Here is a 14,428-nt window from a genome sequence, read left to right on the forward strand (position 1 = left end):
GTCTAAGAAATATTACACCCTGTGAATCAATTTACAGACCAAGGATAAAATAACATATTAAAAAATACAAAGAGAAAGTCCTTAATATGATGAATTCAAGTTTTGTTTCAACAGAAAATAAAGAATTACTACAGTTAATTTTTGTTGTCTTTGATTAGCCAACAATTATGCTGTAAGAGTGTCTATTTAAAAAGTCAGCATAGTGGTGTTCCATAGGGGTCAGTACTGGGCCCAGTCTTTTCAACATCTTCATCCATGACCTGGATGAGGGGATGGAGGGTGTGCTCAGCTAGTTTGCTGATGACACCCATCTGAGAGGATTGGCTGATCCACCTGAAGGCTGTGCAGCTGAGTGAGATTTGGACAGACTGGAGGGTGGGATAAAGAGGAAGGAACCTCATGAGGTTCAACAGGAATAAGTGTAGAGTCCTGCAGCTGGGGAGAAAAAACACCATCCACCAGTGTAGATCAGGGGTTGACCTGCTAGAAAGCAGCCCCATGGAGAAGGGCCTTGGGGTGCTGGTGGACAGGAAGTTATCCATGGGACAGCATGTGTGTCCTTGTGGCCAAGAGAGCCAATAGTGTCCTGGGATGCACTAAGACCAGTGTGTCCAGCAGGTCAAGGGAGGTTCTCCTGCCCCTCTGCTCTGCCCTAGTGAGACCACATCTGGAGTGTTGTGTCCAGTTCTGGGCTGCCCAGTTCAAAAGGAACAGGGATTTGCTGGGAAGAGTCCAACAGAGGCTACAAGGATGATGAAGGGACTGGAACATCTGTCATATGAGGAAAGGCTGAGAGACCTGGGGCTGGTTAGTCTGGAGAAGAGAAGACTAAGAGGGGACCTGATGAATGTCTACAAATACCTGCAGGGTGGGTGTCAGGAATGGGCCAGTGTCTGTTCAGTGGTGCCTGTGACAGGACGAGGGGAAACGGCACCAAGTGACAACACAGGAAGTTCCACCTCAACATGAGGAGAAACTTGTTCACTGTGAGGGTGACAGAGCCCTGGGACAGGCTGCCCAGAGAGGCTGTGGAGTCTCCTCTGGAGACTTTCAAGCCCCATCTGGACACGTTCCTGTGTGATCTGCCCTGGGTGATCCTGCTGCAGCAGGGGGGTTGGACTGGATGATTTCAGAGTGGTTCTATGATTCTATGACCTAATGAGACAAACTCTTTGCCAACAGCTCACCTGACACACAGCTCAGCAGCGTTTTGACAAGCAACGACCTCCTTTGCCAAGCACAGAAGAGCCTTCAAGGAGAGGTTGTTGTTGCTCAGGCTGTGGGCACAAAGAACACAAACCTCAGCTGCTGGACCCGACAGCACGCTCGTGCCACACAAATGCCCTCTGCCCTGCATCCCAACACCTTGAAGCACACATTCTGCCATTCTTTTAGTCAGTGGATTTCTCCAAAACTTGAGAATTTTGCATTTAGGACCAAACAAAAGCATTATCACATCTCAGCTCTTCTCTGCAAGCTGTAGCTCCCATGAATTTAGAACCAGAGACACCTTCCCTGTGTGTGACAGAAAAATCATCAACTGGTTTTGGGTCACAGAGTGAAGGTGCTTTATACCTTTTACACAACCAGCAGTGACCTTAAACAATCCAAGTATGGCCTAAGCAAGCAGTGTGGTCTAACCCCCCACATTTAAAACATCCCCAAAGACACAACACTAGCACCCTCTGAGGATTTATGCTTTCATTGCTCATGTTTTCTGTCTCATTACATGCAGAACCCCATGAAACAAGAAACATAAGGTCCTGCTTTTACAAACCCTCTGTTGCTTCTTAGGGCCACAGAGCACAATTCCTGTGAGCCTCAAAGGAATCCCAGACTGGTTTGGATTGGAAGGGACTTCAAAGATCACCCAGTCCAACCCCCCTGCATGGGCAGGGACCCCTCCCACCAGCCCAGGCTGCTCCACGCCCCATCCAACCTGCCCTTCAACACTGCCAGGGATGGGGCAGCCACAGCTTCCCTGGGCAACCTGGGCCAGGGTCTAAACACTGTAGGTGTGGAACAGAGATGGGTGAAGGAATGAGGCTCACAAATGGTGCTGGCTTCCTCCTTTTTTCACGTTAAGCTTCTTCACTGAGGCCATCCTGGCATTTCCCACAAGCTGTAACCAGGGTGCCCAGGGAAGCAGAGGAGCAGGTACCTTCCCCCTTTCCTCCCACTTTCCAACAAGCTTCTCAACACTTCTAATCATACTACAAAGCCAGTAATTAATTCCAGGATGTGGTCCAGCAACAACTGCAGGTATTTGGGGTTAAACTGCTCACTGTGCCCAAGGGTATGTGAAAGACCTTTAAAAGTAGAGTCACTCCCTTCTGACTGGGCTGGGCAGGCAGTGCTGTGGCTTTGCCTGCAGCACAGCTTTGGGGCTGTCCCTCTCCTGTAATGCAAAATACACTGAGACTCCAAAAGCAGCCCTGTGCTGTTCCAGCTGTCCTTGTGAGTGCTCCACAGGCTTTACACCCCTTCACAAATCAGGCTGGTTCTCTCCACCTGAAAAGATGCAGATCCATTTTGGGAGTTTTCCTGGCAGTCAGTCCCTCTCATTCAGCACTGTGCTGTTCTAGGTGAGTCAGAAGAAGGAGTACAGGAGAAGAGGACTAACAAAAAAGCTGGGAAGACATGGATGGAGCCACCTTCTCTTGTGCAGAGATGAGGCATCTGAGCCTAACCAAGGGGAAGAGACTTGAGGAGGCAGAAGAGGAAAAAGTCATTCAAGTTGAGTACATGCATTGTGATACCTGGAGAGGTGTCAGTGGTGCTGGGATTCCCTTGGCTTTATTTTAAAACACCTGGGTAAGAACTGTGAGGCTGAGTGTCCCTCAGACTGAGCCAGGCCTCCAGCACAGCCCTGCCTGCTCTGCAATGTCTGTGACCCAGCTTCATGCCCCACATGTTCTCCACTGACATCTTGAAGAGTGAGTGTCACCCCTTAAAGAGACACCCAGGATTTAAACTCTCTCTGATGCTATGCTTGGCTTTATAATGGGCACTGTTTTCCACAGGTTTAAGCCATTTTTACTCACTCAATTTTCTTCAGGTTCTCCATTCTGGAAAACAGGTCCATCACCCTCTTCACCTCTGGAATCCGTATCCGATTGTCCTGCAAGCTGCACACAGATTCACTCCCATTAGTGCCCCAGGGAACAAGCAGCTGATTTGAAGGTCATCACCACATCACACTCACTTTATTTCCTCAAGCTGGAGGCACTGTGATGAAGCCTGGACCAACTTAGTCATCCCCTGCGCTGTGATGCGCCCACCAGTCAACCTGGACAAGAGAGAACCAGCAGAGGAAGGACTCACACCTGGGCAGTCCATGACAAGCCTGTCTCAAAGGTGGCCCCGTGCCAAGCTCCCAGCACGGAGAGGACCTGGCATGAGTCTGCCACCTGCAACCAACTTCACACTCTTTTTCCACCAGGGCAACACAGCACTCGATACCAGCACAGAAGAAGAGCCACCCACTCCCATGCCCAGCACTGAACAGCCCTACACAGCAAGCAGGTGTTATTAAACTGCAAGACAGAAGAGGACAGACAGAAAGAGAGAAGGCTCTGACCTTCCAAACACTTACTCTAGTTTCTTCAGGCTCCCCATTCCTTGTACACTCTTTGAAAGAGCGGCAGCAAAGTCATTGTCACATCTCCTACTACGAAAGCTAAAACATGGAGAAGAGGGAACAAGCATGAACACAACAAAACCCAAAGCAGGCTTGGCCACAGGGAGGTGGCCAAAACACAGTTTTTAAAAAAACATTTAATTTCTTTGCTAATAGCCATTGTATCAGGTTCTTTTCTGCAGCATCTTTATCTCCTCACACATCTGTTTAAAGAAACCCCCAACATTAAACTGGAAATACCTCAAGGGATGGCTCCTGCCTTTTGGTTTAGTGACACCATGTGTAAGTGCTGCCACAGATGAAGAGTCAGCCCTTGTTGCCTGTCCCACCAGAGCCAGGACCCTGGAGACAAGGGAGGTCACACAAAGGCAAACGAGGGTTTTGCCCTTGAGGCTGGTGAGACCCTGGCCCAGGTTGCCCAGGGAAGCTGTGGCTGCCCCATCCCTGGCAGTGTTGAAGGGCAGGTTGGATGGGGCTTGGAGCAGCCTGGGCTGGTGGGAGGTGTCCCTGCCCATAGGTTTGGAACTAGATGATCTTTAAGGTCCCTTCCCAACCAAACAATTCTAGGATTCTAGGAAATTCATTATTTAATCAATTTCTTCAGTATGAAAGTTATGCTGTTCAGACTAGGATTTCTCACATCTTCCTTCTCTCCCTTCTCAAGGGAACACCAGCCTTGCCCTTCCACGCCCTCAGCCCTCCCCTCTACCCACCAGCTCAGAGCACTCCAGGTGTTTACCTCAAGTGCTCCACATTTTTACAGCCAGCCAGAACCTCCAAACAGTCGAAGTCCACGAGACATCCTGCAAAATCCAAACGAGTCAAATCCTGGCCTGAGTTTATGACGAACACCAAAGCTGACATGTCCAGAGGTGTCACTCTGAAGTTTTTAAACTCATACTTGAAGTTCAGCAGGCTCCCAATGTGCTTGGCTACTTTGAGGTCTTGCATTTCAAACATGCAGTGGCAGAGCTCAATGACCTTAGGCCCTGTCAGATGAGTGGCTGCCAGTTTCGTGAGGGACTGCAGGACTGCGCCCTGCTTATCCTGCACCCAAGCTTCATCTCGTTCAGCTAGCAGCATGAGAAACGTCCTACACTCTTTTGATGCCAAGCCTGAGAGGAAGATGTGGAAACTCTCCATTAACTCGGTCTTTGCCTCATTCTTTAAAGTCCACTTGGACTTTAAGAAGAACTTCTTCTTCACGTAGTTCCTGTCCACCCTCTGACTTACCATGAGACCCAGTGCTGCAAAAAACTCCTGCAAGCTTAAGTGCACAAAGGCAAAGCCAACCTCTGGGCAAGTGCCACTCGTCTTCACCTCAAAGACAGTCAGCAATCCATGCAAGGAAGCAAATTCCTTCACGTGCTCCGGAACATCACCAACATAAAATACAAGCTTCTTCTCTTCCAGGCCTTTCAGTGCAAGATCACACAGACCCAAGATGGCCTTCTTGTTACAGTTCAGCTGAGTCACCTCATCACCTGCGAGCTCTCCCTGCTGTTTGTTTATGAAAATGAGGAGCATCTTGATATAAAACTGTGTCATAGTCTGAGGAAGCTCCACACTCATCTGATGTTTAAGGAGCAAATACTCCAAACAAACGCACACAACATAACAGAGAGCAGGGATCAGGCACATGCTGAGGAGCTTGGTGTTGTTCTTCAGGTGAGCAATGGCTTGTTCTTTGAAGGAATTCTGATGAAAATAGTGGTTGACATATTCCTCAACGTTTTCATGGTCAAATCCCCAGATTTCTGCCAGCAGATCTACTGTGTTTAGTAAGTCAGGAAGTTTCTTGGACCGGCTGGTGACCAACACTGTGCAACCAGGGAGCAGCTTCCCATGGCAGAGGTCTGCAAAGAGCTCAGGTATGGACATATGGGAGGTAGGAGTTCGGCCTCCCTGAGAAGACGATGACACGTCCATGTCAGCTGCAAACTCATCCAGTCCATCAAAGATGACCAGTGTACGCTGGGCATTTTCCAGGAGGTGCTGGAACACTACATCAGGGTTGTCTTCTGGCTGAAGGAACAGGTCAAACAAAAGCTCCTTCAGAGTCAGTTTTCTTCTTAATAAATTCAGCTGCCGGAACTCAAATAGGAAAATGAAGAGAAACTGAGGCAGGACACCTTCTGCCCAGTTCTGACAAATCCTGTGCATCAGCCTAGTCTTGCCTGTTCCTGGTTTGCCACACAAAAAGATCACCTTCGTTCTGTCTGATGGCACCACACCCCAGAACAGGTCGGACACATTCATGGCTGTGCCTGCACATTCTTCAGGCTCAGAAGCACCTGCCACGTCCTCGCGGGGTTTATCTGCTTTCTCTCTCAAGCGGGAGGCTTTGCTCTGCTGAATGACAAGGTTGACAAAGGCTTGGTTGAAAGACAGTGGCTGGGTTTGTGCTCCTGCTGTCCTACTGCTTCCGTACCTCTGGTGGATAGAATCAATGAGGAGATGCCGGTATTTTCCACCTGAATCTGACAGAGAAGAAAACAGAGTGAGTATGAGAGTGGAGAAGTCTGTTCTGAGCCATGACAGACCCAACATGCTGCCTCAGAGAGGAACTGGCCTGATCAGAGGTTGCTCCATGGGGGTAGGTGAGGATGACAAATTTTGAATACATGAAAATAAGCCATAATTTTTCCTATTTTTGCACAGAGGATGAAGAAAAACATCAGAAGAAGCTGCATCAGGGGAGGTTTAGATTAGATATCAGGAAAAGGTGTTTCACCCAGAGGGTGGTTGAGCACTGGAACCAGCTCCCCAGGGCAGTGGTCACAGCACCAGGCCTGCCTGAGTCATGATGCTCTCAGGCCCATGGGGTGATTCTTGGGGTGCCCTACACAGGGACAGGAGTTGCACTCAATGATCCTGATGGGTCCCTTCCAACTCAGCATGTTCTATGATTCTATGATTCAGGAAAAAGGTGAAAACAGCTTTATATAAAAACTAAATCTCATTATCTCTTTAAGGTAATACGTGGGTATTGATGTATTCCCCCACCACCTGAGGTATCACCCACACAATTCACCCGCGATGCCCTTGTGTCACCCTTGCTCAGCTCTGCACCTCAGAACACACCCATCCTTTGCCTTGAGAACCTGAGATCCCTGAGGGTATCAGCAGCTCTGTTGCAGACAGAACAGTGGTGATCACCAAAGGCACTCGGGAGCTTTTGAAAAACCCTGTCCTCACTGGTGGTGTGTGAATGGATAAGATCTGGTCTCCTCAAGAACTTTCCTGTGGGAAAACGTTCAGTCACAAGGCGGCTCAAGCCCAGCTGAGCTGCCAGCTTTGCCAGGCTCCCTGTGTTCCCACCGGGCAGTGCTGGACTATAGGGACTGCAAGGCTAAAAGCAGAGGAAGAGAAGGGTAAAGAGGGGCAGATGATGTGGGAAAGGACATGGGCAGTGCTGTTACACAGCCCATGGATCTGCTCAGGCTACCCAGCCTCTTCTGGAACTGCTCTGGCTCAACTTTGTCATCCCTCAACTGTTCAGCTTCTTTTCTTCAGAGGGAGCTGAAATTATACAAGTTTTTAAAGTGCTAGAGAAACTGTGGAGCCTTTAGTGGGTTTTAAATGGTGATTATGTATGCTGATTTGCTTAAAAAAAAGCAAATGAATACAGGGATGACCTAAACTTAATGTTCAACCAGCATCTCACACTTTAATGGAGCCCTCAGCCTATGCCATCTGCATCTGTATCTCTGAAATGGAACTGGATGTTTTGCAGTATTTGCCAGGTCCCACTGCCTGTGTACTCTGCACCCTGTTGCAGCTGCCAAACACAGGTTTCCCTCAATGCAATAGATTGATTTGGGTGTTCCTGCAGAGAAGTTAAACAGGTCCTTCCTCAGAGGAAGCCCACCACTGGAGCATACCCAGCCGCTGCTGCTTGGCGTCCCTGTCATCCACAGAGCTGCTGCGACGGCGACGCTGGGCAAGGCCTGGAAATTGAAAAGGCAGAAACGTGTCAAGAGAGGTTCTTGTCACCGTTTGACTCAGATCCGACAACAATGTTCCTGATCCCCTTCCCCTCCCACCCGGGTAGGGAAGGAGAGAGATAAAAAGAGAGAGACTTGCCTGGATTGAAAACTAAACTACACAGCTTGAATTAAACACTGATGATACAAGAAAATAGATACAATTATATACAGATACGTTCAGGTATGGGCAAAAGCCTCTCGCCTCCCCCCATCCCAGCAACTCCCCCAGCATCTCCTGAGCTGGGAACAGTCCTGGAAAATCCTGGAGCTGCTGGAGAAAGCAGAGAGTGATGCGGGTCAGGAGAGCTGGAGCCTGGGGGTCCATGGGGAGGGAGGGACGGAGTCCTCCCCGGACGCCGGCCACAGGTGGAGGAGAAGAGAAGAAGAAGCAGGAAGGAACTTGTCTTGTGTGATCTCTGACCTTCCTCTGAGCTCACATAGCTCTCTGGAATGGAACATCTCTGGCCAGTTTTGCTGTCTGTCTAACTCAGCCTCCTACGGGGGGGTCACAGATCTCCCTGTAGCGTCTGAGCTGGCAGAGTAAAGATGTGAACTTGAAGACCCAGCAGTTAGAGAAACATTCCTCTCTCATCAGCCTTAGGTAGAACAGGCTGTTGCTAGTTAAAAGAAAGCTTGCTGAAGGAAGAAAAAAAAAAAAAAAAAAATCAGTAAAAGGAAAATTGGCTTCATCCTGGCTCAAACCAGGACAGTCCTGGAATGGCAGCTTAATAAAGCTGGGCAAGACTGTCCAGCAAAGCATTTGGAGAGCTGAAGAAACAAAATTGGTGTGACAAAACTATTTGAAGATGCAGGGTGAGTTTACAGAACTGCTTTTGCAAATGTTGAAGTAAAAGCAGAGGTGCATCTAGCTGTGGAGAGACAACATGGCCTGGTCCTGACGAGGCTAACCTCTTGTCCCACTCCAAATATGCCACAGCTCTCAGAAGTGACCAAGGGGGCTGGGCTGGTTTAAAGATCTTCAGTAATGGAGCTCCCTGAACTTCTCCAGGCAATTAATTCCAACACTTCTGTTTATTTATACAGGTTTTCCTAGTGGATAACATCAATCTTGCTGCCACAATGTGATCTGCTGCTTCCCTGTTCTACCAACTTGAGTGTTTTTGCAGAGAAGTCAAGCAGGTCCTTCCTCTTCCCCAGGAAACACTAGGATTCAACATCTCTCTAATATTGGAGCATGACTTTGTGCTTCACAGAGATGTTCATAACCCAAATCTTACCATTCTCAGCCAGTAACAGCTGGGACATCAGATACATGGAGGCAGAAGCTGCTGGTGGAAGCCTGGCTTTGAAAATCTTTGCAGGAAACAATATTAATTTTAAAAGACAAGTTTTTAAAGGCACGTGTTGGGTTTAGCAATTGATGCTCAGATCCTTTTGCTCAACCCCCTCATCTGCTTAGAAACACAGTAGTGCCAGAACCTGAGCAAAAAAACATCACCACAGCCCACCAAAAGGCACCCTAGGAAATGACCCTGGTGGCAGCACAGCTGCTGGAAGGCAAAAAAAAAGAAGACATCCGTGCAACTGTGGATTCAGAGGAGCATAGAGAAGCAGACAGAGCATTAGGGACAGTCTCATCAAAGACTTGCACCACAAACACTGCAAAGTTACACAGGACATGAAGAAAGTGGTTCTGAGCTTATGAAAGAAGCCTGGCAGATTTGCAAGAGCTAAATGAGGTAGCAGCACCACATATTCCACTACACACTGCAGCAAAGCCCACAGCCCAAGTTTTTTCACCAATTCCTCTCCACTCCTCCTCAGGATTTAAGTCCACCCAAAGCAGGATAAGCCCGTGTGATGGACCTGAAAGAAAGCAGGAGCAGGAAATATAAATGACATGACATATTTCAGCTCCACAGAAAGATTCCTTGAGAGGAAAGCCAGCATCCAGGTCAGCCTCCAGTAGCTCAGCTGTCCAGGAAGCACTGGCTGAAGGAGCTACACATACTGCTGGGAAGAGCTGACCTGCATTGTTCAAGACTGACCACAACCACCTCACTGGTGAGTCTTCTTGTAGGATGGGTGATGCATCTGTCTTGCTTGGATCACAGGAACTGTTCTGCTATTGTGGGGGACAGGGCAGGGAACAGCTATTTCTGGGGGAATCACAGCCCACACATTCCCAGGGCTGTGTGTGGTAACACCCTGCTTGGTTATGGTGTACTCTCAGATAGAGGGAATGGACTGAGCTGAAAGAAGCACAAGCCTTTCCTCTCTTAACTGGTCCTAGTAACTTTCAGCACCGTTTCCAAATTTCTATTCCACCAGCAACTGGCAAGACCAACAGCCAACTCACAGGGGCCAGCAGCAGCACCCTGTCTGCAGAACAGACTGGTCACTTTTGTTTTCAAGATCTGAAAACTGCACGTGACCCAGGAGATGCAGCATTTGGAGTGCTGGGACTCAGAAGCAGCTGCTGAATGAAAAGCTGAGGCATGAGTGTCTCTGTGACCACAGCTTTAGCTGGAGCTGCAAAGGGTAGGTTGGGAGCTACCAGCACTGTAAGACAGCTCTGCAGGGACTTCCTGTTGCTGTCTGAGTCTTAGCCAAATGCACCAGGCAGGAAAAACAAACAAAGAGCAGCTTTCTGTTTTTCCCCAGTGGGCAAATTCCAGTGTTAGAAATGAAACGTAGTGTTGATTTTGCATTCTAGTGTTAGAAACGTAGTGTTGGGTTTGGTTTACATATACATACTTTAGTGTTAGGAATATAATAGTTTGTTTGAGATAAGTGAGATATCTGCACATTCCAATGACACCTGGAGTGGTTTACGGGCCAAGAAACTGAGGGACTTAATTGGGCTCCATCTGGGGGATCTGAACAAGGAGAATGATTTATGGCCCAAGATCAGGCCGAACAAAGCTACCTCTATGTTGCTCCTCAGGGCAGGATGACACCAGTAGATTTGTTAATTGGGAAGACAGCCAAGGGGGCAAGAAAGGTCAAAATTTTACCTTAAAAGGTAAAAAGTGACCTGCTAGAATGGAATGTGTAAACAGGGGCGGGAAACTTACAGGATAATTAGAAGCGTTGGATGGGCTGGAAACCCTGGAGTGCCCAGGCAGGGGGGAAACGGGAGGGAACTTTGCGTCAGGAATAGGGGATATAAATCATTATTCACCTTGCTATGGGGGTGCCTGCTTGCTTAGGTCACCCCTTCTTGCAAGGATGTAAATAACCTGTGCTTGGCTGCAGGATCTGTGTGGGGCTGCTCATGGGCACGACACGTTTCTCACACCAGCACTGATCCACTCCCTGCCACCAACATCAAGCACCTCTGCAGGACACTGGGCCTGCACTTTGCTCTCTGCACTGCCAGGCTCAGCCTGCAGAACACAAGACTTCATTTCTGGCTGCTCCATTTTCCCCCAGCACATCTTTCAGGAGAACACAGCAAACTGGCTGCAGCTTTCTGTGACAACCTGGATTCCTTTTGCTGCTACCTCCACTGTTCAGACTCTCACCAAGCCCAGCAACAGGATCAGATTCTTTTTCTGATTCTGCTGTGACACTCTTCACATGGGGAGGACCTGGGCTGGTGTTTCATCTTCTGCAAACTATCTGGTGACTGGAGAAGGCAACTCAGTTCAGCAGCTTCCAGTTATTCCAGCAGGTTCTACATGAGGGCCCAGGGACACTGCTCAGTGGTGGCACAAACATTCAGTATTTTCACATTGCACCAAAGGCTTCTGATGGGACATTCAGGTGACAGATACCATTGCAAAGTGCCAGAGGAAGAGGAGGGGTCCTGAAAACAAATCCCTCATTTCATGATTCATTATTTCATTCTAGGAAGAAATTATTTGCTGTGAGGGTGGTGAGAGCCTGGCCCAGGCTGCCCAGGGAAGCTGTGGCTGCCCCATCCCTGGCAGTGTTGAAGGGCAGGTTGGATGGGGCTTGGAGCAGCCTGGGCTGGTGGGAGGTGTCCCTGCCCATGCAGGGGGTTGGATCTAGATGATCTTTAAGGTCTCTTCCAACCCAAACCATCCTGTGATTCTATGATCTGCACTGAATAGGAAGGCCTCAGTCTCAAAGTCACCCCTGAAGAAAGCCCTAAAGCTACTACTACCCATCTTTTTAAGCTCAAATTTTGACTCCTCTGTAATGGTTTCTGCTGGATCAACTCCAAAATTGTCTGCTTTTTCTTTCAAACCAACTTCCTGCACCTACCAGAGAGCCAACCAAAGCAACAGAGCAAAAAGAGGGGATTTTGCAGAGTGGGTGGGAGCTTCCCTTGGCTAGAGAAACTACAATGAGGGAGTTCCTTGGCAGAGTCAGGGCCAGCAAGGCTTTTCTGCAATTCAGCGAGAGAAAACAAAACAGGGGAAGTTTGTTTGGAAAGCACCAGGAAGAGAAAAATCAAACCTGAGGCTGCAGTGGCTCCCCTAGTGCTGTGTCACCAATGCACAGGGCACTTTTATCCCTGTCCAGCCCATGGACAGAATATCAAGTACAAGAGCACAGCACAGCAGGGGCTGCTGCAGCCTCACCTTGTGGCACAGGGGACCAGGCACTCACACCTGTGCATGCTTCTTGTTTCTGGCTTGAGTTACCTAAAGGAGATGGACTAGAAATGAAATGCAGCTACTGCCAGTGTCCTCCTCCTGAAATCTGGGTGCTGCTGCCCAAGTCAGCAGGCGAGCAGCTCACAACCCACACGGTGGCACAAACCAAGGCTCAGTGTAAGGACTAATGTGACACAGCCATGTTTCAGGCTGCCCAGCTGATGCTTTCCTTTCAGCTGGCTCTAAAACACAGCTAACCTCTGCTTTCAAGGGAGGAGTGAAACAACTTTTCTCTGTGGCACAGAATCACCAAGGCTGGAAAAGACCCTTAAGATCATCAAGTCCAGCCTGTGACCAACACCCCCACATCTCCAGACCATGGCACTAAGTGCCACCTCCAGCCTTTCCTGGAACACCTCCAGGGATGGTGCCTCCACCACTTCCCTGGGCAGTCCATCCCAATGTCTGATCACCCTTTCCATGAGGAAGTGCTTCCTGATATCCAACCTGAACCTCCCCTGGTGCAGCTTCAGGCCAGGCCTCTCATCCTGTCACTGGTTGCCTGGAAAAAGAGCCCAATCCCACCTGACTAAACCTCCCTTCAGGTAGTTGTAGAGAGTGAGAAGGTCCCCCCTGAGTCTCCTCTTCTCCAGGCTAAACAGCCCCAGCTCCCTCAGCCTCTCTCTGTAAGACTTTCCCTCCAGTCCCTTCACCAGCCTCGTTGTCTCCTCTGGACCTGCTCCAGCACCTCCAGGTCCTTCAACACAAACACACAAACTCCAAGCATGGCTGGCTTCAGCAACACCACCAAAGGACAGCCTGCTCTTCCCCAGGCCTGCAAGGGAGTGCTTCTGCCATGGAATCCTCTGCAGAGCCAGTTAGCAGCCCAGCCAAGGGCCTCTTCTGACTCACTGCATGGCTTGGGCTGCCACAAAGCCCCAAGCAGCACAGCTACCCACAGAAAACCTCCACACAGCTCCAGAGGGACACTCTGCCCAGGCCAAACAGGGGCTCACGTGCCACCAGGACTCCTCTGTTCAAACCTCTTCCTTTCTGAAAGCACCACTCTCCAGAATCAGATGGGAAACCTTCCTACATGAATTCCTCTGTCACTTCTAGCATTTCCCAGCAGACGATGCAGGCCAGGACTCTGGGATTTCCAGCTCTGCCATCATCATGAGGCAACAACAAACAAGGCTCCAAATGGGCACACGTGCTGTGCCAGGGCCTCACACAAAACCTGTTCAACAGCTCAAACATCCCAACTCCTGCCCCACGTGCCTTGTAAAGCAAAGTAAGCTTGAATGTCTCCAGGGATGGGGTCTCCACCACCTCTATGGGCAACCTGTTCCAGGGCTTCACCACCCTCACTGGAAAGAACTTCTTCCTAATGTCTAATCTAAATCTGCCCTGCTCTAGTTTAAGGCCATTGCCCCTCATCCCATCACTCCCTGCCCTTGTAAACAGCCCCTCCCCAGCTTTCCTGCAGCCCCTCCAGGCACTGGAGCATCCTCCTCTCTGGGCTGAACATTCCCAGCTCTCTCAGCCTGTCTTCAATTTTTCCCCAAGTCCAGTCTGTTTTGCCCATGACAGTAACTGGTGAGCAATCTCTCCCTGTTCCTATCTCAACCCACAGGCCTTTTGATGTGTTTTCTCTCCCCTGTCCAGCTGAGGAGGGGAGTGACAGAGCAGCTTTGGAGAGCAACTGGTGTCCAGCCAGGGTCAACCCACCACGCTGACATTTCTAGGCCAAAAGTTGTGCTTCCAAGAAAAACAAACCAACGCAACAGATTTCAGCAGTTTCAAAACCTTCCTTCAAGAAATCTAGAAAGGAAAACTTGGCAAAATAAGCTTTGTCAACAAGAAATATAGACTGAAGCTAAATTTTCTGATTAAGAAAATCATTGCCATAGAGAAGCTCCCAAGCTACTACTGCATCAGATCAGTGTTCTCTCTCACAGCTGTTGTGACACCCACCAAGCTCAGAAGAGCAACCAGGGACCCCTGGAGCACAACACACCTTCTTCCTTACATTTCAAATAGATTTAATTCATGTCTCAAGAACACTATTTTTTTTTTTCTGGACCAAGTGACCTTGCCCTTAAGGTGGCTTCCAATTCAGGAATCCAGATGATATGACCACGCACGTTCCCACTACATCCAAGGAACCCTCCATTCTCTTACTGGAAGAGCCAGGTAAGCTCCCACCAACACCAGCAAGGCACAGCACAACTGGTGGAACAGCACACCTGAAAATGTGAACTCTTGCT

General features: G+C 49.2%; 1 protein-coding gene across 1 annotated transcript in view; it reads right to left on the reverse strand.

Moving 5' to 3' along the window:
- NLRC5 (NLR family CARD domain containing 5) overlaps nucleotides 1–14,428 on the reverse strand; it is a 57,423-nt gene that overhangs the window by 33,456 nt on the left and 9,539 nt on the right. Inside the window, exons 4-9 of the mRNA XM_051629422.1 lie at nucleotides 7,525–7,590; nucleotides 4,380–6,120; nucleotides 3,596–3,679; nucleotides 3,206–3,289; nucleotides 3,045–3,128; nucleotides 1,188–1,277 (exon numbers count right to left, since the gene is read on the reverse strand). Coding sequence (XP_051485382.1) covers nucleotides 1,188–1,277; nucleotides 3,045–3,128; nucleotides 3,206–3,289; nucleotides 3,596–3,679; nucleotides 4,380–6,120; nucleotides 7,525–7,590 — 2,149 coding nt within the window. The remainder of the gene's footprint in view (nucleotides 1–1,187; nucleotides 1,278–3,044; nucleotides 3,129–3,205; nucleotides 3,290–3,595; nucleotides 3,680–4,379; nucleotides 6,121–7,524; nucleotides 7,591–14,428) is intronic.

This window comes from Apus apus, chromosome 11 (assembly GCF_020740795.1).
Source record: "Apus apus isolate bApuApu2 chromosome 11, bApuApu2.pri.cur, whole genome shotgun sequence".
Taxonomy (NCBI): domain Eukaryota; kingdom Metazoa; phylum Chordata; class Aves; order Apodiformes; family Apodidae; genus Apus; species Apus apus.